The sequence below is a fragment of the Anser cygnoides genome, chromosome 7, assembly GCF_040182565.1.
Source record: "Anser cygnoides isolate HZ-2024a breed goose chromosome 7, Taihu_goose_T2T_genome, whole genome shotgun sequence".
NCBI lineage: Eukaryota > Metazoa > Chordata > Aves > Anseriformes > Anatidae > Anser > Anser cygnoides.
Genome location: NC_089879.1, coordinates 9249961 through 9263185, shown reverse-complemented (window position 1 = coordinate 9263185; position 13225 = coordinate 9249961). Strand labels below are relative to the sequence as shown.

Genomic DNA, 13225 nt, shown 5'->3' with positions numbered 1-13225 from the left:
TCATGGCATTAAAAAGCATAAACATTCAAAGAAACTCAGCCCTAAGTATCTGAAGGGGTTGCATGAAAGTGTTGAAATACAATAAGTTCTGGACTTACATCACTTTGCAATCCATAGGCCCACTTGGCCCACGCCACTTTCATGTCAGTAGGCAAGGCAGTGTAGTGATGGAGGGCTGTCTTATATCCTTTGTCTGTAGCCAAATTCTGAGCCTTTTTGGCATGGACAAGGTTAACCATATCCATAGAGACGTGGAACTTATTCTTCGTGTCCTCAAATGCCCTCTTGTACTCCAGATCACTCTGCAACTTTGACATTTGAAGGGAATGAGCCATTTTTGAATCTTCCTCTGCAGCTTTTACTCCAATCAGCTTACCCTTCATTTTCTCATAATCTTCCTTATATTTAATCTGTGAAGAAGGAAACAGACCATGAGTAAATGATCTAAGCTGTGAAACTGACACCTTTGCTACTACTAAAGCAATGGTGTATCAGTGTTGGGTCCCCAATACAAGGAGCCCATTTGCCAAAAAAAAAAAAAAAAAAAAGAACTGGAATGCCTTAGAAATTAGCACCTACCAAGAATAAACCCTATCTCAATAGTAATATGCTCTCAAAAAGCTCTAAGAAATATTTTCTTTTTGGTTATCTTTAGAAAAAAACAATATTCTATAAGCACTGATGTCCAAAGAATCTTTCAGGGATTTTCTGGCCACCCATAGGTGTATTAAGTTACTATGTTTCACATGAGAACCCCACTCTGAGTTCTGAAATTCACCCTCTGGTCAAAATGAGAATAGGAAAACATAGTCAGCATGTAGGGAATAACTCTGAATTGCTCAGAGCAAGCCTTCTGAATTATTATGGAATACCATTCACCCAGACAACTCCTCCATTGCTCTTTAGCATGAATTAAGGAGGGTGGCTCAGGGCACTGGGACAGATGTGACACATCCCTAACACTCTGGTAGCAGCCTGGACCTTCAGCTGTCCTACGGATAAAGAACCCTGATGGAGTCCATACTCACATCACTTGCCAGATCCCTCTTTGCTTTAGCTGTCAAGAATGACAAAGCATCCAGACGAAGCACAAATCCTTTTTTCTTTTGCTGCTCCCAGCTACTTCTGTACAGTTTCTGAAGAGATGACAATAATAGTGTTTTTATTACTATCAATAATATTCTATTCATTTTATAGTTAGAGCGGAAGTTCTCAAGTAGTATCAGACTATCATACACTCCATGACCATCAACCATATGTGTAAGGATCTGATCCTGATCATACCTCACTGATATTGGCAGCATTTGCTTTGGCGAGTATGAAGAAAGGCTCATCTTTTGTGATGGTGTACTGATGAAGAAACTGCTCTTTTCCTGACCTGTAGGCAACCTGTCCAGAAAGCAAGTGTGGTTAACAAACAACAGGCCATGTTTAATTTTGAAGAAATATCGATTGAAACACTCCAAATATTCAAGAATTTGTTAAGGTTAATTTATTTGGTGAGTTAGTCTTCAGCTTCATGACTTTTTTTTTTTTTTTTGTCAAGTCTGAATTTAAAAGCTAACCCACAGAGACAAGTTGGCCTAATTACTCATAGTTAAATTTCAAGGAAGCAGTGAAGAAATAACATGCATATCAGGATACTTTAATTCTTCTTCCTAAAGTTAGTTACGTAACTGGCTATAAAGCTGACATTAATTCACAGCCCATACAAAATGTCTGCAAGAATATATTTCATCCAATATTAAACTGCAACTACTTTCTAGGTGGAATGAAAGAGTTTAATAGGACATAAAAACAGTGAATTTTGGTCACAAAATGAAGAACACTAAGCAGTTCAATCTGTAGAGAAAACGTGTGACCTAAATATAATTGGTGACATAATACTCCAGCATTTAAATAAAAATATAAAGGTCCCTTTTATGATCCAAGTAGCAAACATCTCTATTTTATATCCCAGAGCAACTTCAACAGAGAAGTTAGCTACTCTGTTTCAGAACCCCATAAAACTGTTGGCAGAGCTATTGAAAAGCTATGAAAAGATGTACCATTTCATGAAGCATTATATTTCTTATATCTCACAGGAAAAAAAAATAGATTGTCCTAGTATAAAGCCCTAAATTCAGCATCACTATTCGAGCTTCAACACATTCAGAAATGTAGAATTATCCAGTACATAGAAGATAAATAATAGCAGTCAAGAGACTAGCGCTCTCCTCTGATTCACATTGGTGTTATCTTTGAGACACACAGCACTCATCCAAGTAAGTGCCACGTTTTTCTTGATGCAAAGGAACAAAAAAAGGAAACAAGGTAGTTGCCAGAAAAAAAAACAATCATGAGGCAATAACGCTTTGTTCATGTAACACCTGTATCTTCAGTTCTGACTGTAGATGGAGCTGACTGTACTTCAGTTCAAGGAACAGCACATTAAAATGCAACCCCCACACCAAAAATAATAAAAAATAAATAAAAAAAAAAAAACACAGCTTGGAAAGTCACTTCTGTTACAATATTAGTCAGTAATTTTAACACCAGGTTCCCCTTCTTTTGGAAACTTAAGAGAGTTGCCATCTGCTACTACGTTGTTTTGAAACACTGCCTGAGGATCAGCTGGGAATACTTCCTGCCTTTTACTTCCTCATGGATAGCCAATTTTTGTGCAGATGACATTAATGTCCCAGGAATATCCAGGCAACCTCTCATGAACACGTTTCAGCCATACTTGAATCCTGCCTGCACCACTCACAAGTTTGTTGCCAAGGCTGTCTTGTAGAGGCATCGCCTCTTTCTCTGGCCACTGACATCATTTATGAGAAGCCTGGCTTGCAAATTTCTGTTCCCATTGTTTTTTGGGGGGCAACTGTTGTTCTAGTTCAGAAAATTCAATGAGAGAATTCATGTAATCAACAAATAAAACATTTAGAAATAAATCTCAATAACTACCAGAGGTTGAAAGCTTTCATGACGAGCTCTTCTTCCTCTCCTCTCCCCACCCTCAGTGTATAAACCCCAGGCATGACCACATCATGAGAAAACTACTTGCAAAGAGAAAATTATGGTCAAGGACTTACATCACTTTGCAGTTCCTGGCTTTTCTTGGCATGTTTGATCTGAGAACTGTCCGCCACACTGGTGAACTTCAGAGCATCAACTTTCTGTCTGTATTTTTTCTAGATCAAATTAAAGCAGGTTACACAAAAGTTGCTATAATATTTATCTTCCCAAAGATTCAGTGCTTTCAAAAAGCATATGACCAATAGAACCAGAAGTCTGCTGCAAATTCCCAAGGCAGTTTTAGCATAAGTATCAGAAAAAAAAAAAAGCTTCCAAATAATATATTCTGCTACTGTCTCCTGCTGAGAGGACCACAGTGGCAAGGAGGTTAGTGTGAGAGTATGCCTAATACACTGCTGCTGACACTGCAAGCAGAGATAATCTTTGGTGGCAGAGGTACTAGCCACATATCTTACAAGATCTTGGCTGCAATCAGACTGAAAAGTGCTCTTTACAAACTGGCTGTCTTAACTGAGGGCCCACGAGAGCCTGTGAGCTACGCAGTCAATATTACTAGCTCATTTTCTTACATGAGACTTCTCAAACATAGGCATGTGGTGTTCAAATCACAGAACATACGAGCTATTTTTCAGTTATCAAAGCATTTGTAATTTATCAGTTAAATGAGAACGGGAAATTTCAGTGTCTTGAAATTAATTGTAATTCAAAATCTTCCCCACCATCAGCTGAGAATAACACCCATGAGAGTCCAACACAAGGCTCAAGTCTTGGATATGGAAAGAAACATCCTAAAGAAACATCCTGCTCCATTCATCCTCTGGTACCAGCACTTAAATGAAATCTACTTGCATAGACAAATTTGCATACAGACTAATATTTCTAGCTTGCTAAATAAGACTTCCCTTACTTTTATTCCATTTTATTTTATTTTACATCTGAGACACACTAAAGAAAGAGGAAAACTTCCACTGATTTCATCAGCCCTTGGATCAGGCCTGTTTTGTATCCATGCCTCTGCCCAAGTCTTCTGCATCACTCATTTCAGAGCAAGCTAAGCACTTCTATCTGTCTTTGAGACAGTGCAAGGTAATTCAGCACATCATTTCAAGACCACAGAATAAGAGCGGAGACCAGGCAAACACTTCTTGCATACTTTAGTCAAATTCCTATTCTAACAATTCCACAAGGAGGTGGGGCTTTCCACCTAGGAGAGGTTTAATTGCATTTTTTCAATATCTGGCATTTCAGGAGAGAAATCCTTCTGTTTGAACTGATGGGTGAACAGATCAGTTTATGCTATGACTTTTCTAGGGGAACACAAAACAGAAGTTATAAAAGCATGCAGAACTTCAAAGAGGTGCTCATCACTTTGTTTTAGGAACCTGGAAGGGAAGGAGGCAGATTAAAACCGGCATGTTTTGTCACATATCATGGAACACAATGTAGTGACATTCTGCAAAGAAGTGACAAAATGCCAGGTAAGAGATCTCTAAAAAATATCCACCAGTCTCCAGTTTAAATGACTGTCAGCCATCTCTTGGCCTTATACAGCACTGAAGTGAAAAAGCAGATCATTATGGATTAAGTATTTGTGGAAGTGATTATTACTACAGCACACCACAGCAGCAGATGTCAGTCTATCTCTAGCAAGACACTGGATCTGAGAGTTGCTGCTCTTCTTTTGTTTCTAAGATGTATTTTTTTTTCCCCTTTACAGTAGCAGCGAGAGGATGTCAGAGACCCAAGGTATCAGAGAGTGTGATCTCCAGTAGCTAACTGGCTTCCGTTCCTTCCTCCAGCACTAAGTGGGATTTTAACCTTCTTGTCAAACTTCCCCTAATTTATTTGTTCTTCTATCCTCTGGTTTCCCCAGCACTAGTGAAACAACTCAACCATAGCTAAGCAGCTGAGGAAGTGTACTTCCATAAGGTTAATGGCAGTGTGGAACCATGAATTAGTCAAGGGAAAGTGATGAAAAGTAGCACAGGTTGAAACTGCCACTAAAGTCACAGCCCTTATTTGCTGAAGAGCAAGAAAATTTTCAAACATGGCTGTCAAATATCTAATTTTTCAGCACCGTTCCTTAGAATTCTACACACTACATGTAGCACATCACGTAGGAAATTCTGATTCCTTTCCATGCTGCTCTGCAAAATGGGTACGTGAATGAAAAGAGATGAAAGCACAATTATGGGGACTTTTGCCTCACAATCTTGACAGAAATCAATAATCATAAAATGGGAAAATTGTTTTTTAACCTTGATTCCAGGATCTCCTAAACTGTAGAATATCTAAATTATGTCCTTTTGATATAGGAGTTCCTTATCTATTTCACATGATGCAGTGGAATAAGCATGCATAAGCCTCTAAACGAACAACAGACAGAAGGCTGAGCACTCCGCTTACCTCACTGACCAAATCTCCTACATTTTTGGCATGTTGTATATTAAGACTTCCTTCTGTAATACACCCAACTCCTTTCATCCACATCAAGTCTGACCTATATTGAAGCTGTTGAGGGAAAAGGACATTTATTAGCATGGGGGACACAGATACAATATTTGCATGTGAACATGTGCACACTTGCCAGTTTCAAAAAACATTTTGAAGACATTTTAAAAAGTCATAGTGCAAATCAAGGAGTGTCCACGTGAAATAAGAATGTCAAATTCTGAAAAAAAGTTTATAAACATCCATATTGCTTGTAATACATAAGCGGAGTACATATAAACTTACATCACTCTGGAGTCCATAGGCCTTCTTGGCCCATTTTGTCTTCATATCTTCTGGAACCACTGTGTATTCATGGAGTCTCTTCCTATAATCCAAGTCACTAGCAAGTGCCTGGGCCTTTTTAGCATGCCTCAGGTTTACCATATCCATAGGCAGATGGAAATGGGTCTTACTCTCCTCAAAATCTTTTTTGTAGGCAATCTAGAAACAGAAAGAATGAAAATAAGTTGTCTCTATCAGTGCATTGCAAATCCAAGTCTATCTTAAATGTCCAGTCCTGTTTGTTTCCAGATTAGGAAAAAAAAAAATTAATCAGGTCCTATGAGGAATCCATAAAACAGCTGGCAGAATTAATTTCGCAGTATCTAGAGACACCCTCTCTATTACAGTACATCTTAGTTTACAATATATTATTATCTGCTTGAAAGTTCCGTGTAGAAGTGGTTATACTGAGGTTTTAATAGGATGATGTTATTTTCCTGCTCTGAAATTAGGACATCATCAACACAAAATTCTCTAGGGGAACAAAAATATTGTGCAATCATTGTACATTAACAGACTGAGGAAGGAAAACAGTTTCTGTCAAAGGCTTCCATTTCTTATAGTTAAACATCAGTAGCAGTGGTAGGTCAGGTATTTGTTGCTGAAAGATTCATAATTACGACAAACACCTTTTGAGTAAGGGAAATAAATAATTTACCTCACTACTCATCTTGGCCACCTGCAGAGAGTGCAAAAGTCTTGAATCTTTGGTTCCAATTGCTTTTCCTTTTGTTTTTTCATACTCTTCTTTATACTTAATCTGTGAAAAAAATAGTTTTAAGTCAAAGAACATTTTTCACTTACCCCAGAGATAAGCAATATATTTTTCACTGACAATTTGGGTGGTCAAAATTTAGAAGAGTTTAGTCTGATTTGCATCTCATCACTTCACATTTCCCAGACTTTCTCAGAAATTCCCACAGGCACAAGATTGGTATTACTTATGTTGTCTTTAACCTTATTCTTTAAGGCTTACTCCTCTGAGATGTATGTGCTTACAGACTTTAAGTCTTCTGAATAGCTAAATTATCTGGGTCTTCAACCAAATGATAAAAAACCAATCATGTAAAAATCAAGCAAGAAATCCAAGACTTGATTTTCTTAATGAAGTGGGAGAGCAGCTGAGTGAGAAGAAAACTCTTGTATTCTATTCCATTCTTAAGAGATTTCTGAATCATCTTCATTGCTGAACACTTTCCAACTACAGGCTAAGTTTCTTCCTTTTCTACCTCTCCAGAGGCTAAGAATTGTGAGATAAGTTGTTTAAAAATAGTTAGTTTGGATATATATTTTTTTACTATGCATGTGTTTATGTTAAAGAAACAGACTAAAGAAACACACAGTCCCTTTGCAGTGGATGATAATAGCAATTTTGAAGCTGTAAATAATTCAAAACACTGAATTTTACTATGAGAGGATTGAGCCATTGTCCTTTTGCAAACTTTGCTTCCTTCCATACACATATTTAAAAAAAATAATAATTTCAGAGAGTGAATTTTCATAGCAGAGTCTGAGAAAGTTTCCAGCTGTTCATCTGCCTTTAAGAAAGATGAATGCATGACAGCCGAATGCAGGGCTTAAACACCCAGATGAAGTGAGCTAAGCTTTATTTCCCTGTGCTACAGCAACTTTATGTAAAGAATAATTCCTAGGTAATTAAATGTAACCTACATCACTGGCAAGATCCCTTGAAGCTTTTGCAGCAAGTAAAGGCAGAGAATCAAGTTTCATTTCAAAGCCCTGGCCCTTACTCTTCTCCCAGCCTTCTTTGTACTTAATCTGAGAAAGGAAAGACAGCAACATGTTAGTAACACACAAGATCTTCAAATGAGCATGAGAATGACTAAGAACAAAAAACAAGTATAAATACTCTCTGCCCACGAACTAGAACATTATTAAATCACAGTTTGTTATCATTCTGTGTTAATTAATTGGCTAGGATTGAATCAAGAGTTTTAATCTTGCAGTTTAGAGTCATTTTAAACCCCGGAACTTGCACCAGGTTTGCATGCATAGCTCTTGTTTTTTCTTGGCATGGAGGAGGGAAAGGTTTCCAAAAGCGTCCGTGGTTTTGTCTAAATATGCAAATACTGTAGATTAATAGCAGCTGATCTCTAGGGATGAACAGCTGGTGCTGTTCACACTACATGTTTCAGACATCACACTACACGTTTCAGGATTTTTCTTCCCCCATCATACTGCCAAACTAGAGCTAATGATGTGAAAATCACGTTTAACTTCTGAAAGTCAATGGAAGCTAAAGCACTAGTTGTTTAAACTCGTTTTCAAGGTTCCACTTTAAATTCCATTAGATCAGGATCAAGTATGCTTGCATGCATACACCTACATCCATGAACCTCTGATTTCTGGATGTAGCTTTTTTTTTTTTTTTGATAATATCTAATGCTGAGCATGCATCCCACCACATTATAGCCAAAAAGAGCGTTTCTCCACAACACAAATGCAACTCAAATGTAACTTAGCCGTAGAATAAATTGTATGAATATGCCATGAAAAACTTGCAGCAATGCCAACTCAAAACCATGAAAAATTATTAAGCTGGCTCAAAAATAACAGTCACACCAGTAATACATTTGGAGGTTTTTGTTGTTGTTTTCTTCTTTTTCTTTCTGTTTTTGTATTTAGTCATCTGTTGGGCTTTTTCCCCACAAAATTATCTACAACGCAGGTCTGATAATTACTTAACAACTTAAATAGAGGTTAAGGCTTTCCTGTAAGTGTTTTATTTTAACATCCGGGTCACTAAGTAAATCTCTATATATTGTAATGAATGAAGAACGGTAGCAACAGTGGGCTTCACTGAAGTTCACTGAAGTCACTGTGACTCATTGCATGGACTTCATTTCCATTGCAAAAACTTCCTTTGAGTTATTAGAAATGAAATAAATATTGTCTTTTTTCATATGAATACCACCACAGAAGCTGCTAATTTTGTGAAGTGACCACTGATTTATTAAACAAATTCAAATCATTGGAAAAAATCTTGGAAAAAATGTCTGTCAGTTTCCATGTACTTGAAATTGCATGCTCTCTCTCTTCTGGTTCCTATATCTCATGCTGTTTAGTAAAAACAGACTGTAAATGCTAACCACTTCCAGAAACAGTGTCATCATCTGTACATTCATTTCTCCCTTTTAATGGCATCATGAATACAAGTATTTCCACAACACTTGACTTACCTCACTGTATAACTCAGCATTGGCTTTCGCCTTGACTAGCTGAGGTACATCCTGAGGTAGAGTGTAATTTGTTTTTGTCTTCTCATACTGGGCTCGGTAGTTCAGCTGTCATAAATTGAAAAAATCAAAACCAATCTCAGTTATTTTTAACTCACTAAATGATATGCCTGTTACACTGATTGACTGCTGTTGAATTGTAGGTTATTGGTGCCATATGATAGTGAAAGTCATAGCTGACAAATATATTGGGTGTGAAAAGCTAATTATAACTTTCACCTGGGTACTAGCAATTAGAACAGTTATTCTATAAATAGAGTCATTATTGATTGTTTGTAAGCAGCAAATATCTGATTAAAAAATGCACAGAAGATAAATCACTAACAAAGCACACTAATACAATTGTTAAAAATGGAAGACAATACTGTATTTAGTGGTATTGTTTGTTACATTTTTTGAAGTAATTTCACTCGTTTTGTATTCTTGTTTTATTTGTAAATCTGCTGGTTGTCTGTCAAAAATAAAAACACTTAAGTGCTACAAATGCTGTGAAATAAAGTTATCTCATAATTCTAATAAAAAACATGGCCAATGTTGACAGAACTTACATCACTGAGCTGCTGTGCATTTATTTTGGCTTGAGCAATTTGTGGAGTACTGGCAACAGAGCTGTACTTCAGCTTGTCTATGCTCTGCCTGTAGTTTACCTAAATTAAAAGAAATAAATGAATAAATTTAATAAAGGAAGAAACTTTCAGGCTAGAAAATGAGAGATTGAGTAGACAAAAATTTGTTAGCTAATTTTCATAACTTAAATCATAATAAGTTGAGAAGGGGACGAATGTCAGGATCTCTTGGATGAGATCTGTAGTTAATGCTCTGAAAATTTCCTAGTCTGAGGTCATAATTTTTATTCCACTTTGAAAATGAACTTCACTTATAACCCCTTTCCCTCAAAACCACAAATTCATAAAAAGGTGCAGTTTCAGCTGGTCCCTCAAAGCATTTCTATACAACTGACATCTCCAACCATCACTCAGACTATTTTTATCTTTATCAGACTATCCTAATTGACAGTTATAATTTTCCTTTATAAAGAGGTCTGTCCAGTGCAACTCTGTACAGAGCAAATGAACTCTCTTATGCATTGTATTTAATTATTAGATTAAAACTCAGTAATCACAGAAGTTCCATATGTCGTAAGAGTTTTGTAGATTGGAGCCCACAAAATTTCTAATACATTAACATGGTAGCAGCAATAATAAACTATAAAAAGAAACATATCAAAGCCCCAAATTATGGAAGATAACACATCATGGAGAAGCTTGCTTTCAAACCTGTTGCTGCCTAAGGCTTTAGTGCTACACTAAACAATTCTATAGAATCATGGAATCATAGAATCATGGAATGGTTTGGGTTGGAAGAGACCTTAAAGAACATCCAATTCCAACCCCCCTGCCATGGGCAGGGACACCTCCCACCAGACCAGGCTGCTCAAAGCCCCATCAGACTGGTCTTGCACACTTCCAGGGATGGGGCATCCACAACTTCTCTGGGCAACTTGGAAACATCTCCACGGCTTCTCTGCTTATTGACAACTAACATGCTTACTTTGAAGTCTTTAAGAATACAATCCTCTCACACACTAAGTAATCAAACAATGAAATTTAACTTTTTAAAACCTTTTCAAAGAAAAAGCTGGAATTATTGCTCAAGAGGCAATTGCACATCTTATATTTGAAGTTTATCAAATACTTCCTCAAAGATGTCAGGGCTCTTAATTGTATGTCTTCATGCTATCATCCTTTTCTTGGAAGAAATATTGAGGCCCAGATACATCTCATACAATGTTGATGGCCTCTGTAAGGCATCTTGCCCTTGGTTTCTTGCGTTTTCAACAGTTATATACGCCTTAAGCAATCTGAAATGCCCCGTAGAGGTGCTGCTCTCTTCCTGACAATTTTCACGAATAATGCCCTGTGACTGTGGTCTTAAGTAAGACACAGGTTAGGTTCTTAATGCTAGGTAAGATAAACCAAGACTTTACTGCTTGTGAGGTGAAAGTATGGTATCCTCTAAAGTCTGATCTCCTCCCTTTATCTGCAGAGCATGTATAGCCACAGCAGTACACAAATTTATTCACATTGTTTCACCAGAATCTCAAATCCAAGCACAGTGCGTACCTCTCTCACACCAACCAGTGGCATAAAGAAGGTTATGTAGCCCATTAGTTTCCCTTCAGAGACAAACACCTGTCTTGGGGAAATTCACAAAAGGGGGGAAGTCTATTTAAGTCTCCCTGTCCTCTCAGTGTTTGATGCTGCTGTTGACTCTGTCCAGGATGGTGAGAAGTTAACAGACTAGGGATGGGGCAGAACTAATTCATTTTACCCCACTGTGCTCAGCTGAAACCAACGCCAGGTGGTGGCAGCACTTTCTATTCCCCCGAGCCCTCTTAACTCCTTGCACTTTTTACTTTAACTTTTTTTATCAATGGCTGTTTGCTTCCGTGATTAAATCATCATTTGACACATGCAATCCATCACAATCTCTCCTACAGAGCGATGATGAGCCATGCAAGGCAAGGAAAAAGAAAAACATAAAATTATTTACATCTTTCAAAGGGACCAACTTCCTTGTTGTCTGATATGAAGGAGTGAGAGTAGCTGGGTAATTGTAGTCAACGCCGTCATGTTTGTAATCAGATTTATAGGCTATCTGAAACACAGGGAGAACAAAAAAAAAATCATTTTTTTTTTTTAGGCTGTCATTTGTTTGAATAATTATCAGTCAAGAGGAAAGGAGAAACAATAATATTAATATTAAATGCAGGAAACAAAGCAATTTCAATGTCGTGAGTGACAAAGAAAATGAAATTATTTGCATAGTTTAGCCACTAATTGATTCTTTTTCAGCTCCTCAATTAATCCAGTGCCAACAGTGGGAGCATTAACTTAACTTCCACCTATGACACATCTCTTTTATCTTTCTACTTAGTTCTCAAGCTTCTTACAGATTTGTAAATAATGTACTTGAAGGAATAGTATGTAATGAAATAGCTTCTTGACTAACCCAGTAAATTAAATTGGAATCCAGAAATCTTCATTAAAGACTGCTTTTTTTTTCACCAAAGGTCTGACCCTGAGGGAGGGTAGCAAGCAACCTTCAGCATCCTACTGGTGTCAAAGAAAACTGAAGGAGCTCAGTATGTTGCCAGATCACTGAATTTGCTTATTTTAGCACACAGTGAGGTATAAATCAGTGTAAAAGGGTTTCCAGAATTTCCTCTCTTCCCAACATATCTAGCCTTCAGATCCTCAGTACAATATGATCTAAAGTTTCCTGTCAGTTTAATTATGGAAAAAAAATTAAAGAAAGCAACAACTCTACAAGTATGATTAAAAAAGACTTACATTGCTTGCCAAGTTGCCAACTTTCATGGCATGCAACATTCGTTTGTCCATACCAATACCTATATAATGACCTTTCATTTGGTTCTGGTAGGTTTCTCTGTATTTAAGCTGTACCAAAAAAAAAAAAAAAGCATAAATACTCTGACAAAATATATTTAGTTTTTCCATGCATTTCTATGTGTTACGGTAGTGAAACAAATTATTACAGCTGTGGTATACTAGTGTTGCACTACTACAAAAACCCACAAGTTCCCAAACAACCTCAGTACTTTAAAAATTAAAGCTTAGAACACTGTGAATTTCCTAATTTAAAAGATGTTATTCATATATTCTTCAGACCACCTGGATGCCACATAAAGGGGATATTCCAACACTATGGCTGCATGTTATTTAATCAGAAATAGAATACAGTTGCAAGGAAGCATGACTTGTACATTAACAAATGAATCATCTACTAAAAATGGTCTGTTTGGGTGCACCTTTCACCAAGTCCAAAGCTGGGAATTCAACAACAAGATAAATTAACTACCCTACCATCTCATCTGTATGACATAAGATTTACTCCCCCTGGATTTCAGACAATGGGAGCAAGCAGTTTAAAGCAAAATTATATTTCAGTATAATGAGATACAAGCAGTATCACTATTTATATTGATTACTTTCACACATGAAACGTGTTCCTCTCTGACATTAACCCTGGTAAAATAACTCCTGCCTGCCTTTCCCGTCAAGAAACGGAAAACGAAAAACTCAACATGAGCCAGCAATGTGCACTTGGAGCCTGGAATATATCTTCAGCTGCATTAAAAAAATGCCTGGCCA

The 13225-nt window shown here is 37.1% G+C and overlaps 1 protein-coding gene across 1 annotated transcript in view; it reads right to left on the bottom strand.

The window, feature by feature from the left end:
• The window catches only part of NRAP (nebulin related anchoring protein), a 50525-nt gene that overhangs the window by 22236 nt on the left and 15064 nt on the right, over positions 1–13225 (bottom strand). The window contains exons 13-24 of the mRNA XM_048060506.2: positions 12404–12511; positions 11604–11708; positions 9599–9697; positions 8994–9098; positions 7465–7572; positions 6452–6553; positions 5755–5952; positions 5425–5529; positions 3075–3173; positions 1285–1389; positions 1029–1136; positions 99–410 (exon numbers count right to left, since the gene is read on the bottom strand). Of these exons, the coding sequence (XP_047916463.2) occupies positions 99–410; positions 1029–1136; positions 1285–1389; positions 3075–3173; positions 5425–5529; positions 5755–5952; positions 6452–6553; positions 7465–7572; positions 8994–9098; positions 9599–9697; positions 11604–11708; positions 12404–12511 (1554 nt within the window). The remainder of the gene's footprint in view (positions 1–98; positions 411–1028; positions 1137–1284; positions 1390–3074; positions 3174–5424; positions 5530–5754; positions 5953–6451; positions 6554–7464; positions 7573–8993; positions 9099–9598; positions 9698–11603; positions 11709–12403; positions 12512–13225) is intronic.